General features: G+C 33.8%; 2 protein-coding genes, 1 non-coding gene and 1 pseudogene across 8 annotated transcripts; 1 reads left to right on the top strand and 3 right to left on the bottom strand.

The window, feature by feature from the left end:
• Positions 1-542: 542 nt before the first annotated feature.
• On the bottom strand, positions 543-7,184 carry LOC145958693 (NPL4-like protein A; annotated as a pseudogene). The gene is made up of 6 exons (XR_014434366.1): positions 7,068-7,184; positions 6,407-6,420; positions 6,191-6,244; positions 4,618-4,645; positions 3,416-4,278; positions 543-3,188 (listed from the first exon to the last, which is right to left on the bottom strand). The product of XR_014434366.1 is annotated as an NPL4-like protein A (transcript).
• Positions 7,185-13,892: 6,708 nt separating this feature from the next.
• LOC109807593 (filament-like plant protein) lies at positions 13,893-18,540 on the top strand. Of its 5 annotated transcripts, none has more exons than XM_020370139.3 (5): positions 13,893-14,077; positions 14,874-15,021; positions 15,913-16,234; positions 16,615-17,879; positions 18,003-18,540. In XM_020370139.3, exons 2-5 carry the CDS (start codon positions 14,920-14,922, stop codon positions 18,372-18,374), a joined length of 2,061 nt encoding a protein of 686 aa, XP_020225728.1. In that variant the 5' UTR covers positions 13,893-14,077; positions 14,874-14,919; the 3' UTR covers positions 18,375-18,540. The 5 variants fall into 5 exon arrangements, with proteins under 5 accessions (XP_020225728.1, XP_020225729.1, XP_020225730.1 ...); XM_020370140.3 differs by lacking the exon at positions 13,893-14,077 and adding an exon at positions 14,099-14,231; XM_020370141.3 differs by lacking the exon at positions 13,893-14,077 and adding an exon at positions 14,112-14,288.
• Positions 18,541-18,611: 71 nt separating this feature from the next.
• Positions 18,612-18,696, bottom strand: TRNAM-CAU (transfer RNA methionine (anticodon CAU)). Its single transcript is given in 2 exon segments — positions 18,612-18,647; positions 18,659-18,696. It is a non-coding gene; the product is annotated as a tRNA-Met (tRNA).
• Positions 18,697-22,298: 3,602 nt separating this feature from the next.
• Positions 22,299-27,202, bottom strand: LOC109807527 (TRAM, LAG1 and CLN8 (TLC) lipid-sensing domain containing protein). The gene is made up of 3 exons (XM_020370067.2): positions 26,918-27,202; positions 25,712-25,989; positions 22,299-22,843 (listed from the first exon to the last, which is right to left on the bottom strand). Exons 1-3 carry the CDS (start codon positions 27,144-27,146, stop codon positions 22,526-22,528), a joined length of 825 nt encoding a protein of 274 aa, XP_020225656.1. The 5' UTR covers positions 27,147-27,202; the 3' UTR covers positions 22,299-22,525.
• Between the last annotated feature and the right edge of the window lie 571 nt (positions 27,203-27,773).

Below are 27,773 nucleotides of genomic sequence, written 5' to 3'. Positions count from 1 at the left end.
TTGTATCTTCATTCCAGCATTAGTAGTACTTGTGCCTGCCACCAAATCACCCGAACCAGATTTGTCTTTTAATCAACACCACAAACACGAAACCGCTGCGTAAGCAAAAGAGTTGGTAAGGCATATTTCTTCCATCTTTGCCTCATCCCCTCAACTTCTATCTTTTATTGTTCACACTTTCGTTTCATTTGTACTTTGAGTATTTCCACATAATGTGTTGTTATATTATTCGCCCCATCCATGCATAAAGTCGAGCTCAGTATCACGTGTCACCAAGACCATGACCTTTTCTTTCTTTCTTGGATATATCACACTTCCATAGGCCACGTAATCCTGGTGCATGCGGTTTTGTTTTTTAGCTTGGATAGAATATGTTCATGCCTTTTTTTATTATATTTTTGCGTGCAAAACTAATGAAAGTTAGACTAGCATAGGAAGGAATCGTAGACTTACCGAATATGAATCAAATAATAACCACGTAATTCCGCATTGAAATAAGGATAAAAAATAATATCAATGAAATCATTTGGAATCAAAGTTCTCATCTAATAATAATAGAATGAAATCAAACTTTTACGTCTTAATTAAAACAGTTATTAATAATAATATTCCTTTTAATAGTAAAATATGAAAGAGTTTGGTTGAATGTAACATTTTTGACTCTCAAAATTTTTAGAGCACAAGTTGTGACAACTTGATTGTTCTGAAAATTCTTAAAAAAATATATATTTCAAATGTTAAAATTAAGTATTTATGATTTAAAATCTAAACAATATTACAAAAATATTTTTCTAGTGAAAATGATCAAATAGACGTGACGTCTTTTTGTTTCCTAAATTGCCTAAGAACGTATAGTTATAATTTATAATCTCGAGATCTTTTAAAATGAAGCACATTACAAATTATAAGTTCAATTTAAAATCAAGTTTTATATTTTATTAATAAAATAATTCAAGTAATATTTGACAAAAAGATTATTTGAATGTGACATTCTCTTAATCTTAGAAGGCAAGGATACAAGCACTACTACAAAAAGCATATTTTACATCGGTTCTCTAAAGTCATCTACATCGGTTCTGAAACCGATGTAGAATAGAGAGATGTAGAAAATGTATACATTTTTACATCGGTTCTGGAAAACCGATGTAGATTTAAGCATAAATCTACATCGGTTCTCCTGAGAACCGATGTAGATTGCTTTTTTTTTTTTTTTAAAAAAAATATGCTTGTTTTTTGATTCTTTTACCGTTGTAATAATATTTGGCCAATGAAAATATGCAAGCAATTAAAAATGGAGAACAACATGGAATTTAAATTGACAAAGAAACCAAAAAAAAAAAGAGTGTGGTGAAAACTTAACAAAATAAAATAATAAAAGTAGTATGTAAATTAAGACCCAAAAGCCAACCATTATATCTGTATTGTGTAGCATATAAGAAAGGTGATAGTTAAGGTGAAGAAGGGGATCCACTGCAATAGTTTTGCATTAATAAGGCAACACTACAATCAAATTAATAACTATTGACTACTGGGATGCCATATGCTTTGTCATGCCACTTCTATTTTCTATAAAATCTGTTTTTTTCTTGCGATTTGCAATAATGATAAATCATGGCATTCATAACATTTTATTTCCCTTCACTAACTTCTGGAACTACTATGACAACTTTCTACGAAAGCTATTTTTTTAATCATCCACAGTAACTTTATAAAGACTAGTTTCCACTCAATTTCATATTTGTCATGCATAGTTTCTTGGGTTTGGAAATAAGCAATCATTTGGTTCATTTTGACATTGACACGTTTGTTTTAATTTGATTACACACAGTTCATACTACATGTTTAATTTCCTGCATGTTGTAACATTAATGCTATCTTGGATTAGTTGATTTCACTGCTGCCACTCACTGGTGCAGATATTGGCATCGAAAAGCAGAGAACCAACTGAATCCATCAACCTCAATAAAGAAATTGAGGGGTCCAATAACAATAGAAGTGAGAACAACTCATAAATCAAATTGAATATCTCAAGAACACCTGTTATTGATAGTCCTCTATCCACTCAGTAGAACCGTACTTGTCATACAACATAAGAATCGTATGCAACAATACAAAAGCTATAGACTTACATTATGCAAATCAATATAATTTCATAGTTCATATCCATACCTTCTAAAAAAATTATAAATAAATCCAGAATAAAATATTCTTACCAATCTAGAACAAGCTCAAGAAATTCCACCAGCTCCCTAGATTGGAGGCAAACCTCAAGAGCCATCCAGTATGTTGTCCCCTTCATTGATTTAACATCATTCAATTTGGTTGCCTTCTCCAATCCAAAATCTGCAAGCTTGACTGATCCTCTTGCATCCACCAATATATTTGCACATTTAATATCCCTTAAATTGGGGAAAAATAATTAGTATATATAGTTTCATCCCAATTACATAACTGACATATTAATGAAGAAAATGGGAGGTTAAACAAATCACGAGCTTCCACCCAAACAAATGAATCCACATATCTACCCGAGAGATAAAAAAGTTTCTCCACCAAGCCAAGAAAATCCTACAAGTCAAAATAACAATGTAAGCAAAGCAAGAGAGAGAAAGAGAACCATAGGAGGAAAATGTGAATCAAAATAATGTTATAGTATTCCCTGATATAAAAGAAAAATAAAAAATGATAAGCAATTGTATTACAGCCACGCTCAAAAGCAGTGTTAAAGCAGGTCAATAATTCCAAGTTAAAAGATAAAAAAAATCTTGTTGTTGCCTTACCAGTGATTAAAGTTGCAATATGGTATAATCAGTAAATAATTTTTCATTTGATAATGCTCATCTCTTAATCTTCCTTTATATCGAAAAATATACATACCATAGAGATTAATTATGTGAATTCAACAGTATAATAGCTATGTAACAAACTGAACAAGTACTCAGGGAAAGACCTCAAAAAACCCAGACAATGAAATAATATTATAAGAGATACTTAACAAGAATTATCTCAAACTTCTTGCCAGTATTTCCAGCCACAAAGACGTGTTCAACCTTTGTCTCATGTCTCAACCGCAAACCTGATGAGGCTTAAAAACATGACCATGAGGTGTTGTCAATTGGAAAGACAACTTCAACTTCTGTAGGTGATTAGCTGAGAGTGAAACAACGTCATTTCCAGCCAAATCTAGCCTGGATAGGTAAAGAATAAATGAAAGTCAAAAATTAAAAAAAATAAAATCAAAAGCATACAAGAGTTACAAGTAGAAACGCAGCAGAAATATGAATCATATTTCAGTTAAGACTTCAAACACATGATAGAATGCGAATCAACTGACATACTGATCACAAAACAAAAGTATCCTAAATATCACCAAAGAAACTTACAAATAAGATATTAAACAAAAATAGAAACATACTTTTTCTGGGTTTCAACACTTCCAATATTACTGTTTAGAATTGATATTTCTGCATTGCCAAAAATTGGTACATGAATTTGGCCTCCGACTGCATAAACATTTTCACTGCCACAATCATGAAGCACAATCTAAAAAATAGGGTAAAATGTTATCAACATACAAAGATACAAATATACCTTGATGTAACTTAATTTAAAATAAATAACTAAATTAAACAAATAGGAGCCTTTATCTCTGTCTCGAACCAGCCTTCCTTGAACAACTTAACACACACATCACTCATCTGAAACGGTTCAAAATGCACATTGGCGGCCATGTCCTCATTGACCTCAAGCTTGACAACTGCAGTAACCCACTCCTTCAAGCCACTCTCAGCCTGAAGCTAATGGTCTGCGTGAAAATGAAGCCAGCTTTTCGCATCCCTAAGCCGACGACAATAGCATCGACGAGCTTCTCCTTGTCGGAGGTCCTCGGAGCCCTGCTGGGGAGGCTCATAGATGAAGTCGACCTCGACCTTGCCGTTGTCGGAGACGGTGCCGCACATGAAGCTGTCGCGCTTGACGGCGAAGGCGAGGGTGTCGTTGACGTAGTGCTGGAAGGCGTTGGTGCAGTCGCGGTCGAAGGAGACGAGTTGGCAGTGGGGATTCTCCTGGCGCATGACGCGCATCTACTTGGCGATGAGGTTGTCCATGGCCAAAGAAGCCGGCGGGGTTGAAGGCGGGGCCGGGGACGCGGTGCTTGCCGTCATAGGCGAGGAAGAGGATGGAGTCGTGGGCGAGGGGGAGGGCGGAGAGGGGCTCAACGGGGTTGGAGAAGTCAGAGAATTGGAAGAGATCTTGGGGGGATTTGGAGAGGAGGAAACCCTAGCATAGAGATAGAGAATGTGTGAAGAAGCTAAAGGGTTTCCATGCGAGGTAATACTACATCGGTTATTTTGAAAACCGATGTAGATCTATTTGTAAATATTTACAAAATTGCCACCGCGCATTTAAATCTACATCAGTTTTGTATATAACCGATGTAAATTTGCTTTACATTCAACTCATATTTACGAATATGCCACCGTATCCAGTTTTTACATCGGTTCTACCTAAACCGATGTAGAATTGACGATGTAGAACAATAACTTTCTAGTAGTGAAGTTGTGACAACTTGTTATCTTATAACTCTTTTCTAAATTAATTCAAACGTATAATTCTTACCATTAAAAACACCGTTATAGAATTTTTGCTAAACTTTTAAAAACATTGTAACAAAATTTATTACAAAATGATTAAATTTGTTTTTTGCCACAAAAAGTATAATAATCATGATTAATCAAAGTTAAATAATTAAATAAATTGGCGTTGGTGTACACCTTCGTCAATTTTAGGTTGTATGAGCTGAGACAACTCAAAAGCCCCAAATTAAATTAAAATGGTGAATTTAAATAAAAAATTATTAAAACATCTTCTCTCAAGAACTACGTGACTCTAATTCTTCATTACATATGGAGATACATAGGACCAGGAAATTATTCCTGTCGAGCCCAAAAATAAAAATAATAATATTATCTCAGTAATAATAATAATAAACAACTTTCAACGCACTTGTGGAATAAAATATATGTGATTATCATCGTTAATTCCTATTAATTTGGGGTGAGATAAATATTTTAAAAGGTATAATAGTTTGCTTGATTAATTAGAGGTAACCGTCTTTACGATGGACGTTGTAAGGTGCTAATACTTTTCTTACACGTAATCAACTCCCGAACTCAACAATATGATTTCGTAGACCATTTTTCTTTAATGTTTTTTTCCAATGTTTTTTCCATAAAAATAAACATTGGTGGCGACTCCATATCTCTCAAAAATTTATTTTGTCGTCCCGTGGAGATTGAGGTTGCTACACAAAATAAAAGAAAAAATTTGGATAAAAATATTTTAATAATTAAAACAAACAAATAATCAAAAATCTTATTGAATATAAAATTTATGTTATTTGTTAATAATTAATAATTACTAATAATTATAAATATTATTATCAACAATACTTATTAATTAATAAATTGAGTTATGAAATTGTTATTAAATGAATGCATTTCACTTTTGAAACAAATTGATAATTAAATGAAATTATTTTCTTAAAATGCATATGATAATTTAAGTATAATTTTATTAAATCATACAATATAAAAAGCAATACAATATTTTTATTAACTAAGGAAAATAATATTTCAGGAGTTATTCACTTTATCATACAACTATTATATGATGAAAAAAAAACTGGATATCATATTACACAAATTACCAAAATGATTCGGGTATCGCATGGTAACAAATCTAATAATTTATAAACTATTTATGTAACGATCCGGCTGGTCACTACACACGGCACAGTACACTAGAAACACCAGAGAGATAGAACAAGTATATAAATATAGGATCTATAATATATAGATATACAAAGTTCCAGTCTGACTAGAGTTAGAGTGTACAAAAAGATACATCAATCAATTGCTACACCGAGTAGCTAAACAACAAAAAGACAAACATCCCAAGAGGAGTCAACTCCGACTGTCAGCTATAGCCCAACTACCAGCCACCGACCTATCCCTGCTCTGCTCCCATACATAGTATGATCATCGCAGTCCAAACATCATGGAGACAACAAAGGGTAAGCTAGTGTAAAGAAAACAACATACATATTTAAATATATGAATATAAACATCTACAACTATCAGCATACTCGCACAGCTTATACTACACCACAATCATTCAGCGATATCAGCACCGCTCAGCGGCTATAACAGCACCACCATAGTGGCTAGCAGCACCGACATATCGGCTATAACAACACCACAATAGTGGCTATAACAGCACCGACATAGCGGCTATAACAGCACCACAATAGTGACTATAACAGCATACAACTCAGAAATCAAACAGCACAGCTCAACACATCAGCATACAACACAACTAGTAGTATTCAACACAGCTTACTACTCACCTCAACTCATCATTCTAGAGCACAGCAATATCATCAAATACAACTTAAATCAATATACAACACGGCTCAACTTTTCATCATACGACATTAACAACATTAATCAGCATAAACAACATTCGGCACAGGTCAACTTAACCGTAATAATAGCTCAAACAACATACAACATATTCAACACATAATACGGCTCATCCATCCTGTTTACAACTCATCTATCTTATCAAATTATCCACCCAAACAACACCAATCAACCTAAGCACCTAAAACAACTTTCAACATAACCAAATCACTAACTGTGAAATGGCAACCTTCACATAAAATAGCGTATCAGGAGTTATACTAATCCTACCATACTCATCCTTATCTCATATGAAAGATAAGAAGATTTACTATAACTCTCATGAATACACCAAGTCCTAATTCCATCATCTACCTTATTAAAAAGGATAAAAACTGCAAAAGCTATAAACAAAGCTAGCAGCTCGACCCCTCTTCACTAAAACATCCATATCTAGAGTTATAGAACTCCTTTTTGGGTGATTCCAACGCCATTGGAAAGCTAAGATTAAAGGCTACAACTTTTATGAAGACTTTGAGACCAAATTCGGTCATCAAGGCCCACCGCTGCAGCGCTCAATCCAGCGCTTTAGCTGCAACTCTCTGCCAGTTCAGTTTCCCCTCCACAGCCATGGCTGCAAATCCACGGGCATAGCTGCAAGTTTCTGCCTTTCTCCACAACTATGGCTGCAAGACCACAGCCATGGCTGCAAGTCTCTGCCATCACGTTTTTCCCCTTTCACGGCTATGGCTGTGAATCCATGGCTATAGCTGTAGGTTTCTACAAGTGCATTTTTCTTCCACAGCTATAGCTGTGATTCCACGACTATAGCTGTGAGTTTCTGATCTTCCAAAAACTCCATGGAATTCACCTCCGTTTTCACCCAAAACCTCCATGAACCTACAATCCAAGGAACCACAGTCCATGCTACAACTCAAATGCAATACTACCAACCACATGCAACCCAAAAACATCAAAAATCACCACATGCATGCATCCAAAACTCAAGAAACAAAAAAGAAAGAAAGAAAAAAAAACACAAATGTTCAACCTTCCATCAAGAAACCAAAAACCCCCAATGTTCAACATGAAAATCACTTCGGATTCATCCCCCCATTTACAATTTTTCCATAATCAAGCCTCTATTTACTCAACAACTTAACATGCAAAACAAAATCTCCATTTTCTAGCTTCCCTTACCTCGGCACAAGAATCCGAGCTTCGGGGAGAATCCAACGAAAAAGAAGAAGGCTTGAAACGAGAGAAGAAGAAACCCGACGTGGAGAAAAGGAAATTCGTCCAGCAACCCAAAAAGCTCTAGTCAGTACCAGAATCAGCACAAGGGTTCAGCAATTGAGAGAATGAGAGAAAGGAAGGAGAGTGTATCTTAAGTGAGTAAGAAAGGAGTTGGGGAAGAAGAGGGAACGGAGTAGGGGTCTCACAATTTAAATTCCAATTTTCATTTCATCCAAAATAATGTTGGAAGTTAATCCTGTTTTTATAACATGCTCGATTGCTCGGTTATGGTCGGATGATTAATGGTTTGGTCTTTAATTATCTCTAATAGTATAGTGTGTGATTTATATAACCCATTTTATTTAGTAAGATGATACTTATCTTATTATTATTATTATTATTTATCACGTTCTGTTTATTTTTGGGAAAAAAGTATTTATTTTATTAATGATAAAATGGTATAAATAAAAATAATTAATCTGATACAAATATACTACTAAATACTAATAAATGTTTGTTTTGTTCTATATTCAATTTATGTTGGAAGTATTGGCGGTCTTCTTCAATTTACGAGCAAAATGAATGTATTCAGTGTTCTGTAAAAAAAGCTATATTAAAGCTTGCATGAAAGTAATTAATTATTATTTTTTATTTATATATCTGGAATTTCGTCGTCAACAAAAAAATAAAAGTGGAGGTTTTCAAATCTTTCTTTCGTTATATTCCATTTGTATTAATACAATCATATCTTTTAATAGTATTATGTGTGAGACCTCGTACGGATTTGTTTTTTCCCAACTCACTTTCTCTCTAAACTCTCACTTTCATATTTCACTCTCTCATTTTCCCTTTTGTTCTTCTCCTCAAATTTCTGTCTCAAGGTGGTGGTGTGGAGTAGATTCGGGTTGCTAGCTGAGTAATTGGAGTTCTCTTTTCTCCTCCTTCGTCGTTCAAGCTTCTCCTTCTTCTCCTTTTCTCTCCGTTCAAGTTTGCTCTCTTCCTGGAAGCTCAGATTTCTTCACTGAGGTAAGGGAAGCTAGATTCTTCGCTGTTTTTGGATGCAAATGAGTTCAAGAAACTCATCAATTGTTGAAGTTGGTTGTTATTGGCTGAGTTTTGAGGAAAAATGGAGTTTTCGGGGTTTTGGGGTTTTTGAAGAAAATTTGGGTTTTTCTTGGATTTGTGGTTGCATGTTGAAAATGAAGTATTTTTCTTGATGTTTGATGAAAATGTGGACTTTTGGATGGATTGCATACTGGTTTTCTGGTTGTTTTTGCAGGGTTGGGTGAAAATTTTCGAACTTTGTGAGTTGCTGCTGAGCTTCACGCCGAGCGCCGTTCTTCGCGCTGGGCGCGTGACCACTAGGGGACTCCATTTGGGCAAGCCCGCCGGGCGCAATGATGAGTGCGCTAGGCGCGCTTGAGAATGTGGGTCTCTGGCTGGCCCATGCTGGGCGTGACTTGGACCGCGCTGGGCGCGATACCAGTTGTGACATGTTTTGGGGGTTTTGGTTCTGCGCTGAGCGCGACCCTTGTTGCGTTGGGCGTGGATACTCCTTGGGAGTCTCTGCCATGGGGGCGCTGAGCACAATTTGAATTGCGTTGGGCGCGAGACCTTGGGAGGTCTCTGCCTTCCCCGCGTTGGGCGCGGGTTTGGGCACGCCGGGCGCGTGAGACTCCTTAGAGTCTCTGCCTGGGTGCACTAGGCACAATTGGAATTGCGCTAGGCGCGTGTGAGCTTTGGGCTCTCTGGCTAGGTCACGCCGGGCACGCTTGCGTTGGGCGCGCTGGCCCCCTGGTGCTCTCTGGTTGTACCGCGCTGGGCACAACCATGAATGCGTCGGGCGCGGAGATGAAATTTCACTATATGCTGTTAGATGTTGTTGTATGTTGAGTATGAGCTGAAATTGATGAATATGTCGTGCTGTTAGATGTTATTGCTGAATAAGGATGTTTAAGCTGTGCTGTGAGCTGTGTTTAGATGTTAAGCTGAGCCGTGCTGTATGTTGATTTAAGTTGTATTTGATGATATTGTTGTGTTGTGTTGAACTATATGCTGTTATAGCCACTATTGTGGTGCTGTTATAGCCGCTATGTCGGTGCTGTTATAGCCACTATTGTGGTGTTGTTATAGCCGCTATGTCGGTGCTATTATAGCCACTATTGTGGTGCTGTTATAGCCGCTATGTCGGTGCTGTTATAGCCACTATTGTGGTGCTGTTATAGTCGCTATGTCGGTGCTGTTATTAGCCACTAATGTGGTGCTGTTATAGCCGTTATGTCAGTGCTGTTATTGCTGAATGCTGTGATATTTTAAGCTGATGTTGTTTAGCTGACTGATGTGCTGATAGCTGTAGTTGCTTATCATTCATATTTTTCACATGTATGCTGATTCTTTTTACTAGCTTACCCTTTGTTGTTTCCATGTGGTTTGGACTGCAATGATCATACTATGTATGGGAGCAGGGCAGGGTTAGGTTGGTGTTTTGCTGAGGAGGGTCTGCAGCTGGCAGATGAAGTTTTATTCTTTTGATGTAGTTAGCTACTTAGTTAGCATTTTCTGAATGTATTTTTGCTTTGTACACTCTAACTCTAGCCGGATTGGGACCTTGTATATATATATATATATTCTAGATCCTATATTTATATACTTGTTCTTTTTTGTCTGATGTTTCCGGTGTGCTGTGCCGTGTGTAGTGACCAGCCAGGTCGTTACATTATGTTACTTGTTTATTTAATGAAATAAAAATAAAATAAAATAATTTAAAAATTATGATTAATTATTCGTATAAAAAAATTTACACCGACAATGTATGAGTCTTTGAAAAAATTTGAAAATTTATCTATTTCAGAAATTTTGATAAAAAATTACGGCATTTGAGTAAAAGCCCAACAACCCAACAACCCAACATTATCATTAGGAAGAGAGTAGCTTCGGTAATCACATGAGCAACAAGACTCTAAAGTCTAAACAATTAGCATAGTACCTCTGCTTCTTTTTCTTTGTTCTTTGTTCTTTGGTGGATAAGGGATAAGGGTATAAAGGTTAGGTCATCATCATTTTTTTTTTAAAAACTAAAATACAAATTTAAAAAATATTTTTTATGGTTGATGGATAAAACACTTGAAGCAATTCTTCACCATAGAAAGCCTCGGAAACAACAGTACTACATGTGCACTTATTTAGGCTATAGATTTATTGCAAGTTGAGCAATAGCAAAAAAAATAAAAATATTAGGATCATTTGAATTTTATTTATCACCAAGATGAAACGTGTAAAACACATAATAATGCCCATGGGTTTGAAATCACTGTTTGCTGTTCTCACATGCATGCTTCACTATCTTATTCGTCCCTATTTATTTATTTATTTATTTTTAAGTAGACGTTATAAGAATTAAAGTTTGAATTTAGTCTTCATAATTAAAATAAAATAAAATTTAGTCATAACAAAATTAAAAAGTTTGATTGATCCTTATAAAATAATATTCTAATTTTTAATATAATATATCAAACAACAGTAAACAAAAATAATACAATATTTATAATGTAATATATAACAATATATCTTTATAACTATTTTTTGTCTTTACTTTCAATTGGAGGATTGTTACACCCTTTAATTATTTTTAAAAAAATAAAAATAAAAATTTTTAATATTTTTTCTCACACAATCAACAATATTCTCATACTCTTTCAATAATTACTCATTACATTATTTCTTCTCGAGCATCTCCAATGGGGGTTGCTTATAAGCAACTCCTTGTGTCACATCACTGCCAAATCAGCTCTAGCTCATTTTATGGGTTGCTTAAATTTTAGCAAAGTTGATTCTACAAGCAACTTTGCTAAAATTTAAGCAACCTGAGTCAGAGCTGATGTAGCAGTGATGTGGCATATGAGATTGCTTATAAGCAACCCCATTGCAGATGCTCTAAAATCTCTAAGGGATTAGAAATCCCTCCACTCTCCCAATAGTTACTCATTACCTACTTCATTATTTTTTTGTTCTTTTATTTTTAATTTTTTAAAAAAATTAAAAGGCACAAAGTGCCTCCATCACTTCTAGTAATATTTAATTATTGGCTAAAATAATATTTTAGTCCATTATAATAATTGTTTGTTTCAATTTAGTTCCACTTTTATTTTTTGTCTCAATTTAGTCCCTAATAAATTAATTGGTTGCAATGTCGGACTTCCGTCCAAATTATTTAGACGAAGTTAACTATTGGTCACGTGGATGCCACGTGGAAATTACGTAGATGTCACGTGGAAGCTACGTACATGCCACGTGGACGTCAAATTTTGTCATGTCGTTCCGGTTGCACTCATGGTGTGTAAATTTTGCATCTGGAACGCACCGTTTCAGATGCATTATTTAACCCCAACGCGTGCAGCAGAACGAGACGTTCTGAGACCAAAACAGGCCGTTCTGGAATCCAAAACGGGCCGTTCTGGATTCAGAACGGGCCGTTCCAGAACGCCAACCAACATAGTGCACCAGTGTAGTTCAAAAATCGAAAGCAAACCATTTACACATACACAATTTTTTTTATCTAAAAAATAATATATTTTAAAAAATAAAAATTATATTCTAATATATATATATATATATATAATCGTATGTATAAAATATAAATTTCGAGGAGTTATTCATTAATTTTTATAAGATTTAACATATTTATTTATATGTTTTTATTAGTGTTAAATTATTATTAAGTAAGTTTTTAAATTGTTATGTAACCAAACATTTTAAAAAATGTCTATGATAGATAAATATATAATATTTATAACATGTATTTTTAACAAAAATTAGGTTTAAATCTGTTAAATTATAATATAACATAATCTGACTTAGTTTATTTTCATCCTTAATCATAATTGTATATATAAAAACTTGTAAAAAATAATTATAACATATATTTATACTTTAAAAAATTATATATAAATTTTTTAATATTATAAATATATGAATAAGTATTGTCATTACGATATAAAATTTATGGATATAATCATGGACATTCTGGAGCTAGAACGAGCCGTTCTGAAACTGGAACGGCCCGTTCTGGTTTCACTTTTCCTACGTTAATTTTGCATCCAGAACGGGCCGTTCCGGATGCAAAATTAACGCACGACGAGTGAAACCAGAATGAGTAGTTCCAGTTTCAGAACTGGCCGTTCCAGTTCTAGATGCATGACAAAAATTTGACATCCACGTGACTTCCACGTGGCATCCACGTAGTATCTACTTGGCCAACAGTTAACTCCGTCTAAATAATTTGGATGGAAGTCCGACATTGCAACCAATTAATTTATTAGAGACCAAATTGAGACAAAAAATAAAAGTGGGACTAAATTGAAAAAAATAATTATTATAAGGGACTAAAATAGATTTTTAGCCTTAATTATTTATAACAAAAATGTGAATGAGACAAAACGTGAAAAATTTTATTTTTATTCCTTTTTTACTCAATTTATTTTTATTCGACTTCTTTGGCAGAATTTATCTTTATTCTTATTCTTATTCAATCCAAAATGTTGTTAAGATCTTTTATATGATTTTTTTTTTCTAATTATATTATTAGTACAATATTCACAATTTTTTATTTATCAATAACTATTCTTTACTAAAAAAATTGTTGATCATCTTTAATAATATAATTTCTTTTAATCACATTTTTTTTCTTCTATTACGTTGTTTAAATAGATGGAATTTAATTTTTCTTATATTAACATTTGTGTGAATTTGAATATGTGGAGTGAAACTAATATATGTGACAAAATAATATATGGGACAAAATTGGTTATTCTCGTTATTTATGTAATATATCAATATTAATATTATTAACTATTGATGAAAAAAAAATTATTTAAATGGAAAGTAAATTGTTATTCCATATGAGATATAGATCTCCTACAGGCTACAGTGAAATTTTGTATCTACGTATTACAGGTATTTGCTTGCCCATGAAACCATGAAATTTTGTATATAGAAACTTTTTGGCACATAGCCTCTGGCGCCATACATGAAATTTCAAACGAAAAATAAAGCAGAGCATGTAATGTTAGAGAGTAGAGTAGACAGATTAAGAAGGAAACTGGACAGTGACCTGCATTTATGTCGGCCTTACACAAAGACATGGCGGGAATAAAAGAAGCTCATTTCAAACTACACTATCAAATATGAAATTAAATTAAAAATTGTTCTCGAAAGCTTAAAAATGCCATCCATTCGTGCCTTGAATTTCACAACTGGACATTTAAAGTCACATGCCCCTCTAATTTTTTATTTCAAGAGAAAAGAAAAGGGCAACCCAAAAAACAAAATATAGAAACTCCCATGTTTTGTTTGTCAGTAGCAGAAGCAGTTATTATGATTATGTATGTGGCTACTATTTCTCGTTCTACACATTTGTTTTACTACTATTTCTATTTTGTATTTTGCTCGTCTTTGCTTTCCATTCTATTCTATATTCCCAAATTTCCATTTTTTTTTTGTTTCCAGATATTCAGCAGGTTATCTACGCTGTGAATGGTGTTTCATCTTTTTTTCCTCCACATTTTTCTTTGCTGCTATATAGTTCATAGAATGGTAGTTGTGCTATAAAAAACTGATTTTTGCACCGTTTGTTTGATTTATGGGAATGTTGGAGGCATTTTCTGTTCTATGCCTTAAATGGGTCACTCATTTTAGGATATTTCATTACCTTTGTTTGTAAATTTGCAACAAAAATGTTATGAAGCTATTGGATTTTTAGTTTCATCCCTGAGTGGGAATAGGGATACGAATCTCAATGATTCTCCGAGAACTGTGATTCTTCTTCTTCTTCTCCATCTATGTGGTATACTAGTTTAATCTAAGGTTCATTCTTTATTCATGCTCTGTGTGAATTTATTAACAAATAAAAGTTGGTCAGATGGAAATGTTAAGCCAAGTATTTTTATCTTTTTTTTTTTTTTTCTTTTCTGTATCAATCGAGATTGTTGAAGAATAAATGTGTTTCTGAGTTTGACTTCCCACTTTCTCAAGGATAGAGCATGTAGATTAGAAGTGTTTGTTCTCGAACAAGCTGAAACATTAGACTAGTTTGTTTATATGTTCTCTTCATTATAATATTGATTTGGATTTTGTGGTGTGTTTTGAGCGAGCTTCTGAACATTTGGGTAATGTCTGCAGATGAACTCCCTGCACTTTTCAAGTTAATGTCAGGTAATTAGAGGGCATGATGGAGAAAAATAGTTTGTTGTGGGAGAGGAAATCTTCTGGTGAAACTGAAAGTTCAGGGTTAGCATTGACTCATTCTGAGAAGCAACCAGATGAAGAGGTAAGCATTCTTTTGTCATTATGAAATATCAAGCCTGGCACATTTGTTCAGACTTGATACCTGATTGAAAAATCTGAATTCTTGTACTTTGTATCTAACAAGCAAAAGTTTTAAATTCTAATTTGAATACTGTACTGTATGAGTGCATGGTAAACTTATAATTCCTCACTTAATGGATTAATTTATTCATTCAATTACTGGTATATTTTGATGGCCTTCACTAGATTTTTTTTTCCTCTCCCTTCTGTCATTAAATGTCATGATGTGAGAGACAAGAGTCACTAGGTCATAGGTTTCAACCTTGTTGAGCAGTTGTCATCATTTTAATTTTTCCTACTTGATAAAAAAAAAATCATAATGTGAAATAAATATGCACATAAATTGTATTAGTTATTCTCTCCGCGTGCTATAGATTTTTGTAGTACGACTAAATCTCCTGGAAGAGTTGTCTTGAATTAATGAGTTCATCCAATAGAATCAGATGTTTCTCCCTTGACTTTTGGAGAGAGTGTTACTGTCTTGATTAAGATGATGCTTACAAATACTGTGCCCAGAGTGAAAAATGACAACATTGTTTCATGTTAGTAATTGTTTGAACAAAGGAAACCAAGACTCACTAGGCTAACTAACTAGATTCATGTCTGTCTTGTTGGATGTAATAATTCTCACCTACATCTGCAATTAGGATTTACAATTTTCTTTTCTTGTAAGGAGGTCAAGACTTGGATGAATGTATGTTCAGTAGATTCAAAGATGTATATATTATAACCAACTTCACTTCAATCATAAGTATAATCTCTTTTAAGCCGTTCTTCACCAGGAAGTTGATCTTGTATCCTGTTAGTTTCTTCTTCTAGTTTATGCTAAGTCTAGTTTTTCTTGTATCTGCAGCACGAGGCACTGAATGAATCTCCTATTGGACATAATCAATCACCGGATGTCACCTCAAAATCTGTGGCCAGAGCTGAAGATATTAATGATATGTCCTGTATCCATGCACAATCACCTGAAGTCACCTCACACATAACAGAAAACATAAATGGTTCATTGGAGGAAGATGAAGATGGAGCAAAGGATAATATAATAAAGGATGGAGATGTAACTGATGGATTGGGGAACTTGTCAGAAAAGTTATCTGCAGCGCTTGTGAATGTAAGTGCCAAAGAAGATTTGGTCAAGCAACATGCGAAAGTCGCTGAAGAAGCTATTGCAGGTGCATATGTTTTCATTGATCATTGCATATTTCCTGTTCCACTATACCTTTCTAGTTTCTAGACTTTGCAATAAAACCACAAGTTATCCTTCGTTAAATATGCTCGGTGTTGTGAAACTTGTGTCTAAACAAATTCATCTGACTGTTGATCGTTGAACAATCAAACTATTAAATAATTTCACATCAAAAAGTGGGATTGGTGAGTTTTTACAGAAATTTTAAGAGAAATTGCATGAGTTATGTCAATAGTATTTTGATTTCAGTAGCTTATTTGTAACCTGTGTGAATACTTATTCGTGAGTATATATTATTTTTCTTCTCTTTCTCTCTGTTCCACTTTTAGATTGTCTCTTAATTGGATAATATCCATAAACTTATAGGATGGGAAAAGGCTGAAAATGAAGTGACAGATTTAAAGAAGCAAGTTGAGGCACTAACTCTAAGAAATTCAACACTGGAAGATCGTGTCACACATCTAGACAGTGCACTTAAGGAGTGTGTTAGGCAGCTAAGACAAACAAAAGAAGAACAGGAGCAAAATATTCATGATTCTGTATTAAAGAAAACACATGAGCTGGAATCAGCCAAAACTAAACTCGAGAACCAGCTCAAGGAGCTCCAGAGAAAATCAAATGCTTCTAATGCTAGTTCTCCTTCATCAACTGATTCTGATATGCGCCAGAAGGTTGAATATTTGGAGAAAGAGAACATGGCACTCGAACACGAGCTCCAAGCTCAATCTGAAAAGCTGGAAATTAGGACAATAGAAAGGGATTTAAGCACCCAAACAGCTGAGATGGCTAGCAAGCAACATTTAGAAAGCATCAATAAAGTGGCCAAGCTTGAGGCTGAGTGCCGGAGACTGAAAAGCATGGCTTGTAGAGATTCCATTACATCATCCTCATTTTGTGTTGAATCTCTCAAAGATGGTCAATCAGACAGTGGAGACATGACTAGTGCAATGGATATTGATATCTGCGGGAAGAATGGCTCAGAACCAGAAATGTGTGAGTTAAGTTCTGACTCATGGGCATATGCACTAATTGCTGAGCTTGATCAGTTCAAGAATGAAAAGCATAAACAAACTCCATCTGGTTGTGTTAACATTGATCTCATGGATGATTTTCTTGAAATGGAACGACTTGCAGCACTGCCTGATACCAAGAATGAAAGCTTTATCAAGGAATCAGTTGCTAACAATCAATGCATTCATGAAGAGAGCTCCATCAGAGGCAAGTTTAATGTTACAAATCGGCAAATGGATGAAATAAAAGAGAAGCTAGAGAAAGCCAAAGCAGAGAAAGATGAAGTGAAGCTATGCTTAATGAAAAGTGAGTGTGTTATTGAGGCATCACAGCTTCAAATGAAGGAGGCAGAAACAAAATTGGAGGAGTTGCAAAGAGAGCTAGAGAATGCCTACAAATCAAAGCAAATGTTAGAAAATGAACTAATGAGCATGCAGGCTGAGGCTCAATCAATAACAACAAAACTTCATTTATTAGAAGCAGAAGTTAATAAGGAAAAGGCTATGTCAGTTGAAATTGCAACTAGGTGTAAGGAATTGGAGGATGAGCTAGAAAGAAAGAAGCAGGAAGAGAAATTCGGGTCAATAACCAGCTCATACAGTGAAATAAAACTAAAGCAGGTTGGTCATCACTCATCATTGACATCTATACTATATGTTCTAAATGAATTACAAAGAGAAAAAGTAATTAGTGCTACATGTTTTACACAACTAATATTATGCATGTGACATGTTCTATGGCAGGAGGACCTAGCACTAGCAGCAGGAAAGCTTGCTGAGTGCCAGAAAACAATAGCATCTTTGGGGAATCAATTAAGTTCACTAACAACACTAGAAGATTTCCTCATTGACACTGCCAGCATTCCAGAGTTTTCTGCAAGTTCATCACTCATTGCTAGAGCTGGTGGAGAAATGTGGAAGTTGCATTCAAAAGACACGCACTCACCTAGAAGAGATTCCGGTACTTCATGGTCGGGTCCACCCTTAAACAAAAACGATGAAAGCTCACCACCCTCATCAACCAACTTGCTCAAGCATGACAGTTCTGAGAAGAGTAGAAATGGTTTTGCAAAATTTCTCTCTCAAACTGAGAGTGGAATCCAACTAGGAATTTAGTGGTAAAAATAGTGAACTTACTATAATGCTGGAACTCTTTCTTTCATAACTAAGAAACTTGGTCTTGTATTCTTACAGAAAAAAACTTAGATATTCAATCATATCATTTGGTATGTATCCTATGACTACATTTTTTTCGAAATCTATGTTTGTGTTGAACCATGGATATGGCATGAATATAATAATCTTTTCTTTTCTCCTGTCCGTATAAAAAGAAAAAGAAAATTAAAAAATTGTTGGGGTGAGAGAGGCTCGAACTCTCGACCTCAGGATAACTCAGAAGCTATGAGACCTACGCGCTAGCCAACTGCGCCACCACCCCGGATGTTAAAGTGTGGTTTCCTATATTTTATAAATCTGTAAATTGAAGCAGTAATGTCGACAACACTGCCGATGGTGCTAATGCGGTTTTCTGGTCTGCAAAGCATACAAATCACCACATCATATTGTCCAAGCAAAAGTTTTGACAAACATGCTTAAATATATTTTTAAAATTGCAAAGTTTATAAAAATATAGGCTAAATGCCTAATTTGGTCCCTTATAATAATTAAAATTTTCAATTTGGTCCTACTTTATTTTTTGATTTCAATTTAGTCCTCAATAATTTAAAAACACATTAATGTGGGACTTCCGTCCAAATTCCACAAACGGTGTTAAATGTGGGGACGTGGATGCCACGTCGATGCATAGGTGGCAAAGTCTTATACGTATGTTGTTGTCCTCCTCCTCCTCTTTCTTTAATGCATCTGGAACGGCCTGTTTTGAAATCAGAACGCCCGTTCTACTTGCACTCGTCGTGTGTTTATTTTACATCTGGAACGACCTGTGTACACGTAGATAATGTTGATATCCTGTCAGCCATTCAGTGTATGAATCGTCGATTGCAAGAGATGGAATTGACACCTTCAGCATTATCTAGATGATTTTCCTCCTCAGTAATTTCTTTGAACTTTCTTAGTATATGTTATGTTATAAATTTTTGTTTTCAGTCTCTGAACCATATTTCAGTCTTTGAATATATGTTATGTTATGAATTTTTGTTTTCAATCTTTGAACCATTTTATTGAACATTTTGTTGAAATGTAACACTTAAATTTAAACATTAGTCAATGCTTCTTTAATGGTTCCATACGTATGTTGTTGGCATTCTGGAACGACCCATTCTGAAATCAGAACGACCCGTCCTGCTTGCACTTGTCGTGTGTTAATTTTGCATCTGGAACGGCCGTTCCAGATGCAAAATTAACACACGACGAGTGCAAGCAAGACGGGTCATTCTGGTTTCAGAATGGGTCGTTCCAGATGCATTAAAGAAGGAGGAGGAGGACGACAACAACATACGCATGGGACCTTACCACCTATGCATCTACGTGGCATCCACGTCGTTCACATTTAACACCGTTTGTGAAATTTGGACGGAAGTCCCACATTGATGTGTTTTTAAATTATTAGGAACTAAATTGAAATAAAAAAATAAAGTGGGACCAAATTAAAATTTTTAATTATTATGAATCACCAAATTAGGCATTTAGCCTAACATTTTATGACAATAGGGTTATATCTTTTAATCTTATTAGATCAGTTTTTATTATTTAATTTATTTATTCTATATTTTTATAAAACTGTTTATCATGATATAAATTATTATTTTTAGTTTACTTATATTGATGTTCTAAATAATAAATATATCATTTTACAATTTCACGAGTTAAGCTCATAAAATCAGAAAAATGTAAATTATTGGTGAGTCAGATTGAGATTGATGGGGTTATTTTATTTGTGGTATTTGTCTGATGAGATATTTTATAAGAGTTATTTTTATAAAGTTATTACACAAGCATACTCCATAATGATGAAATATTGTCTGTTTTGGGTCTAAGCCCTCACGATTTTATTTTTGGTCATCACCCAAAAGGTCTCTCTAACATTGGAGTATGTGTGTGCTTTATAAGTTATTATTTTTCCTCTTATTTTATAAATGTGGGACTTATTTGTATCTCAACAATCCTCCCCTCAAACAAGAGAGAATATTTTATAAGAATTATGTTTATAAGGCTATTACACAAGCACTCCATGATGATGAGATATTTTTCGTTTTGGGCCTACGCCTTCACGGTTTTGCTCTTGGCCATTACCCAAAAGGTCTCTCTAACATTGGTGTATGTGTGTGTTTTATAAGTTATTATTTTTCCTCTTATTTTATCGATGTGAGACTTATTTGTATCTCTACTCAAATTAATATTAAGATGGTTGGCTTAAAGTAAATTCGTCACGAAATAGTTGAATAGATAAATCGATATCACACAAACAAATAAATAGATGATTAAAATTAAGTTTTATAAAGTGGGTAAATGAAAAAGTTCTCAACTTTTATATTTTAATTTTGACTATAAATAATAAAAATTAATGGTTAATATTTATTTATCTCATTGTCACACATAAAATGTTCTTATTTAATACGTCTTATATGTATGATTTTTTTATCCAGAATAAAAATAGAGTACTTGTATTATGTAAGGAACGAAAGATTGACTACCATTCTATTGGGAAAAACATGCAAACTCGTGTTAACTAACAGAAAGGCAATAAAAATGAGAAGAAAAATTTATACGAGTGTACAAACAAATACGTTGAACATATATTACTCAAGCTTAAATTGTATGGTGTAAATTCTTGCTTATACAATTTGATTATTGAATTATGATAAATTATTAAGGATTGGAACGTATAGAACCTGCGCCTTGGACATTTTGTCTTTTATAGAAAGGGTTAAGAGTAAATTTTCGATTCAAATTTAATGAAAAATTAGTGTATATATATATATATATATATATATATATATATATATATATATATATATATATATATATATATATATATGAGGAGGGTTCAAATGACACCGGTGTAACTTTAACTAAGTGTTACACCGCTCAATAACTTTATATTAAATGTGAATTTTGTAAATCCAACCGTTAGATTGAAAGTTCATATCTCTTAGATCATATATATCAAATTTTATATTAATCTAAGATAATTTGATACTTCATTGCAATAAAACAAAATTGACGTAATATATACATTTCAAAATATACTAAAATATGAACACTTTGATTACCTTCAAGTTGTTGTTCAATTTTAACAAAATTTGACATATATGATCTAAGAAATATGAACTTTCAATCTAACGGTTGGATTTACAAAATTCACATTTAATATAAAGTTATTGAGCGGTGTAACACTTAGTTAAAGTTACACCGATGTCATTTGAACCCTCCTCTATATATATATATATATATATATATATATATATATATATATATATATATATATATATATATATATATATATATATATATATATATATATTGCAGTTACATTTTGTATCATAGTTCTCTTTGTTTTTTCTTTCTTCCTAATCCATCCATGAGAAACAAACTAAGTAGGAAGATTTACAACAACTCAAACAATGGTGATGTCATGATAATATAATTTTTTTTATTCGTGACTTTTAAAATACCTATTGTAAAAACAATGATGATTTATGATGAAATAACTATGTAAAACTGTTAGTTAGTATGCTATCTTCTTTCTCAATTCTCATATTGTAATTGTAATTTTATTGCATGCATATATACTGAAGGACTTGTATCTAATGATATTTGACAATATACATATCTCTGCCAATTGCTATTGTACAGACATATTTATTTGCCTTTTCTGTTACAAAGAATTACTAGGTAACAATTTAGACAAAAATTTATTCGCTCAAATACGACTTTGCTACCTTAAAATATAAGGAGTTTTGTTCTTCAAAAAAAGAAATTTAAACACTTAAGTCTTTCTTCTTCTTTTTTTGTCATCACAATTAGTTTCCACCATTAAGGCTATATTAGGAAATTTGTTCAACACCAGTTAAACAAATATTTTTCAGAGAATGAGTTGGAATTGTATTACATTGAAATAACTGCGATACAAAATCAAGGGGGTCAATTTGTGTTGTATTTAAAATAATAATAATACTAATAATAAGAATAAGAATAAGAGATCGAACATATTCGTACAGACAATCGCTCCTCAAGAATGTTTTAACATTTCCCCCCGTTTTTTCACTTTTGGTGAAGATTCCACAGTATTGCACTTTTCTCTTCTATCATTCACGGTGGTGATGAATATTACCCTGCTGGGACTTCCTCTCTCTCTTAAAAGCTTTAAATAGATCCAAGCCAAGACCAATGTTCAGCAAATTCATCCCAGCCATGCCAAGCAGAGCTAGTGGTAGCTCTATACCCTTTTCAAATTTGTGAGCATCCCTGATGAGCTTGGCTGTGATGAGAATGTGAGGTGCAGACCTTGCCACGAAGAAGGTGAACCAATTAAGAAACCATTCTATCTTAACAAGAGTGCCCTTTGCATTCCGAAAACCTGCCATTCGTCTCACTTTTCTTACATGCAGAAAGATAGAATGCAGCTGTAACATCACAGAAAAGTCCACCTTAGTCTATGCAGCATGCAGTAGAGCTTAACAACACATATATATACACAAATTAGAAAAGGGGAAGCCATAGGGCAAAATATTCTAGTCATTTTAAGGGGAAAAAGTCATAAAAAACTATAACACTAAACACTTTGAGTTGTAAAGTGTTGAAATTGTTTTAATTATACATTAGTGGTTGTGTTTAAGTGTTATTATGTGTTGAGAAACTTTAGAATACGATAATTCCTTATACGTTTAAGTAATGTTGAGAGTTTTTTTGGATAAAGGTTCAATTTGAGCCCAATGGGGGAAGTATATAAGGTTTCTGTTTTGAATTGAAGTTCATAAGTTTAGTTCTTCAGCAACCTAGAGAGAGTAAGTCTAGAGAGAAGTACTCTAGTCCGTGAACTTCTTTCTCTTCTAAATCTTCTCTTCCACAACGATTCCTTTACCCTAAACTGAATCTTGTTGGGTTGGTGTTGTTTTAGGACAGTAGGAACTTGAAACTAGAGGTCTAGTTTGTGCAAAGCATCTTGAGGTTGTGCAGAGTTTTCTCTTCTTTTCCTTACTCATTTTTTAGTGGATCTTGAGATAAGGGAAGCTAGATTTTTGGTTTAATTGAGTAGCTGAGTTGTATAGTGATGTATGAGTTGTATATTGTATGAATTCCTTTGAGATTAATGGTTGTGTTGATCAAATCATAGTGGGTTGCAAATGAGAATTGGGGTTTGGAGTTCATGAGGAAGAATGTGATGATTTGCTATGAATTGTTGTCGCATGTTGATTTTGAGTGCATTTATGTGTTGATTGTGAGGTATATAGTTGATTTGTAAGGTTGCATGCTTGGAAGTTGCTAAATTTCAAGTCCTTTAAGGCAGATTCACGTTCTGCAAAAGTGTATATTATTTGTCATGCTAAGCACAACTTTGAGGTGTTGGATGTGGTTTCAACACGATGCCTTCTGTCTTGTCACGTTGAGCACATGATTGGTGCCACTGGAAATGAGGAGAGAGACTTGTCTTGAGTTGGAATATTATAGAGCATGGTTTAGCGTCAGGTGTGAGAGCAGTAGGAGGTCTCTAACTTAGTGACGTCAAGCCCTGGTGGAGTGGTACCCAACATGGTCAAGCCAAGACTCTCTGCCTAGACGACGTTGGGCACCAATATGGTAACATCGGGCATGAGTCAAGTAGAGACTCCTTGTCTGAAATGAGGTCGGACATGGGACTTTGTCACGCTAAGCCTGAGGTCCCAAGGGCCTCTACTTGATCCATGCTGGGTGCAAGTTGTATGACATTGGGCGTAAGTGAGGCAACGGATTCCCTATCTTGATGAGCCTAGGAGTGTGGTGTCGGGCGCTGAATGTTTATTAAAATTCTTGTTGGTTCCAGTATGAGTTGAGGGAAATGAGTAGATTTGAGTTGTTTAATGCATGTTTTAAGTTGCTAAAGGTTGATTATAATATATAAGTTGATATATGATGGTAATTAGAGATGATGGATGGTTGAGAGTTGAAAGTGAGTTAAGTTGTATGTCGTGTGTTGGTGGTGTAACAGTGTTGAATATGCTTTTAGCATGATGTTGTGTTGTTAAGATGATGAATGTTAAGAATGTTTTAGAAATTTACGCATGGTATTGAAAGTTGTATTAATCAACCTAAGACTAGACGAAAGATTGTTTTTAAAGTTGTATACCTCATTGTGAGAATATTGTATTGTGGTGTTCTAAGAGTCCAATTTGTTGAAAAACCCTTCTTAAGAAGTTGACCTTTGAAGATGACAATTGAGTCTCCTCTAAGACCTTAGTTGGTATCATGTGTGGGTAAGATTAAGGTACACGTGTCTAAAGCGACCAAAGTATGAGGGCAAGGATGAATTATATTGATTACAAATAACCAACCGAGTAAAATACGAAGTCAAGAACTTAGTTCCTAATTGAGTATCTGAAAGGCATAGTATTTGGAGGGTAATAGACGAGTTAAATCCATAAAAGGCTTTGTTAAGTTAGTTAATGTTGTGATAGACCTATACTTAACTGTTCTACCATAATAATAACACTAGATTTCCTTATTTAAGTCACGACATCTGAAAAACCAAGTTGTTATGTTGTGGATTGATATCTAATTTATTGTTGATCTAGCAAGCCAAAAAAATCACCCTAATATGTTGGTTTGGTAGAGTCAAATCACTTAAACTATTCACTTTTTTTTAGGAGATTTTCTATTGAAATGCGTGACAGCGCATGTAGTTGCTAAGTTGTATATATTGTGTTGTTGTGATGAACAATCCAAATTTGATGTAATGATGTTCAACTTGATATTGTGTTGTAGTAGATATATGTTGGTTGTGTTGTGATCTTATATGTTGATAGTGTTGAAGATGTAGAGAAGATGTGATGATATTTTAATGTTGAGGATAATTTGCATTGTATATATGTTGTCTCTATAAACTCTAACTTATCCTTGCATGTTTCCATTGAATGGACTGTGATAATCATACTTGATATATAAGTAGAGCAGAGGTTTCTATGGGAGCTATTTTAGAGGCCATGTTGAGATTGACGATATTGATATTTTGAGCTACCTTAGAGTAGTTAGTAGATAGTAGGAGTCATTTGACCAGCAACTTAGGTTGTTTAATTTACTTTTATTTGATTATTGTATTTATATCATTTATGTTTGTACAATTGTTTTACTTTCATATGAATGATATATAATACATATTCAGATATCAGTAGACATATAACTCTAAATTATTAGTTATCTTTTTTTTTTAGTCGTTAAGTCATTAAGTGTAAGAATTGATGGGTCATTACAAAAACTATACACAAAAAAATCAGAGTTTAAAAGGAAATGTGACTTACCTCACAGATAAGAGTGAGAATAAGGTAGTTGATGGTAACATTTCGGTACAACGCTAGAGTGAAGCAAATAAGGAGAACCAGATGATGCACAAGAATAGAGGGGATCCAACCACTATATAAGCGGTAACGAAGCATATCCCACTGATCATATGCAAAGTAACCACATGAAAAGCTCAACGCTTCAAACGCCCATGGCCAAGTATTTTCAACCAACTGTGAGTGGTCAAACATTCCACTTGACCCATTAGTTAACAACTCTCTGAACAAGATGAAGACCACTGCAAAAGAAAAAGGCAATAATACCAAGGCCTATATGAGAAGAGGAAGGACAAAAATATTAAAATCACTGTATCTACGGAAATTGTCTGCAATCCAACAGAAAATAATTTTATCAAAGGAACCACCAATCAAAAAAAAAAAACAGGATTTTACAGATTCGTGTCCATTACAAAACGGGACTTCTAGAACGCTTGACTAAAGGATGTTCTCTACTAGCACCACTCATCACTCTTCGGTATCTAACAAGCAAAAGAGTCTTGGACTGACGATTTTGGAAATCAACCACAACAAGCTGATGCATAGCCAAGGAACTGGGTTTCAATTCAACCAAAGGTGTAAGTTATTGAAGTTGCTACTATTAGGAAAAACTCAAATATCAGATCAATTAGAGATAAAAGAAAGATAGAATATATAAATGAAGACAATTTTTCCCTTATAAACTAATTTTTTAAGATTGAGTTAAGTACAAACTCATATTTTAAAATAATAGCAAGGCTGCCCTAAAACTATTAAAAGGGACACCTTATCCACACACTAAGTCCAATTATATCGGACATGATGAAGTGTGTCGGGAAAAACCTACCTTACAAGCAGAGTTATGGGATCAATATCAAATTCTATAGTTAACACTCAGTAGTTCATATAAGCACTTACAAAAATAATGTGTCTTTGGTATCAAGGTATAATGCATTAAAACTGATTTTGCCTTATGGTAAAATCCGTAAAGCATCAGAACCAAACGCCACTCTAGTAAGAATAAAAATGTTTGGCTATTGTTAGAGAAAAATTGATAGTGTCGAAAACCCCGGTTTGACTAAAAAGTAGCTTGTGTTGTGTGTTAGGTTGAAAAAGCGGTAGTGACTGATAACCATAAAGCAAAGGAAGCAATTAGCGAAATAAAAGGATGTGGGTAGAAGTAGAAGAGACCTGAAGTGGAGGTGACGAAAGAGTGGAGAAGAGAGACGGAGGTGTTAACGAAGAGAGGATCGTTCTGAGTGGAAGAGAAGAATCGAATTATGGAGTTGAATGTCTGATAGAAGACGGAACCCGCGATGACAGAGAGTAGTTCCCACCGTTTGTTCAACAAAATCTGGAAACAAACGGAAGCCAACCAGAGAATGAGAGTGGCTGAGAAGAACGTCTCCACCGCACCCATTGCGTCTCTCGCGCCTCTTTCATGTCCATCAACCGCATTCTCTTCTATTAATTCCTAATTTGTCTGCGTTATGCGCTAAAATTAAATTCTGCTCAAAATTTTTTAATTATATTTTAAATAAAAATTTATCCAATGTCTATTTTTACGGTGATTAAAAATATGCATTTCATGCCCTTTAACTTATACAACATATCTATCGAATAAAAAAGTATTTAATCAATTAGATTTTTTTCTTATATATATTTCAGAGACAATTTTTTTTAGATACGGTTGAACAGTTAGAATATATATATATGGGTCAAAATTTTATTTTACCTAATTAATTTTACAATATAATCTTACAAATGATGTCCAATATGATTTGATTTTATTTAACAATCTGTTTAACTCTTCAAAAATTTGACTTATGAAATATTGAATATATTATTAATTAAACATTCAAAAATTAAATAAAATTGATACTATTCAAATACTATTTTATTAAAAATAGTAAGAATGAAAATAAATATATGGAACTTGTAAATATTAAATTGTAATTAAAAAGTATATCAATTGTTTAAGGGGTTTGATAAGAATTTTAAAAATATTTATTGTATATGTGTTTAATTTTATCATTTCATCATTTAA

The sequence above is a fragment of the Cajanus cajan genome, chromosome 6, assembly GCF_000230855.2.
Source record: "Cajanus cajan strain Asha chromosome 6, NIPB_CcT2T_4, whole genome shotgun sequence".
Lineage (NCBI taxonomy): Eukaryota > Viridiplantae > Streptophyta > Magnoliopsida > Fabales > Fabaceae > Cajanus > Cajanus cajan.
The sequence above is the reverse complement of the archived record's forward strand: the minus strand, read 5'-3'. Positions and strand labels throughout refer to the sequence as shown.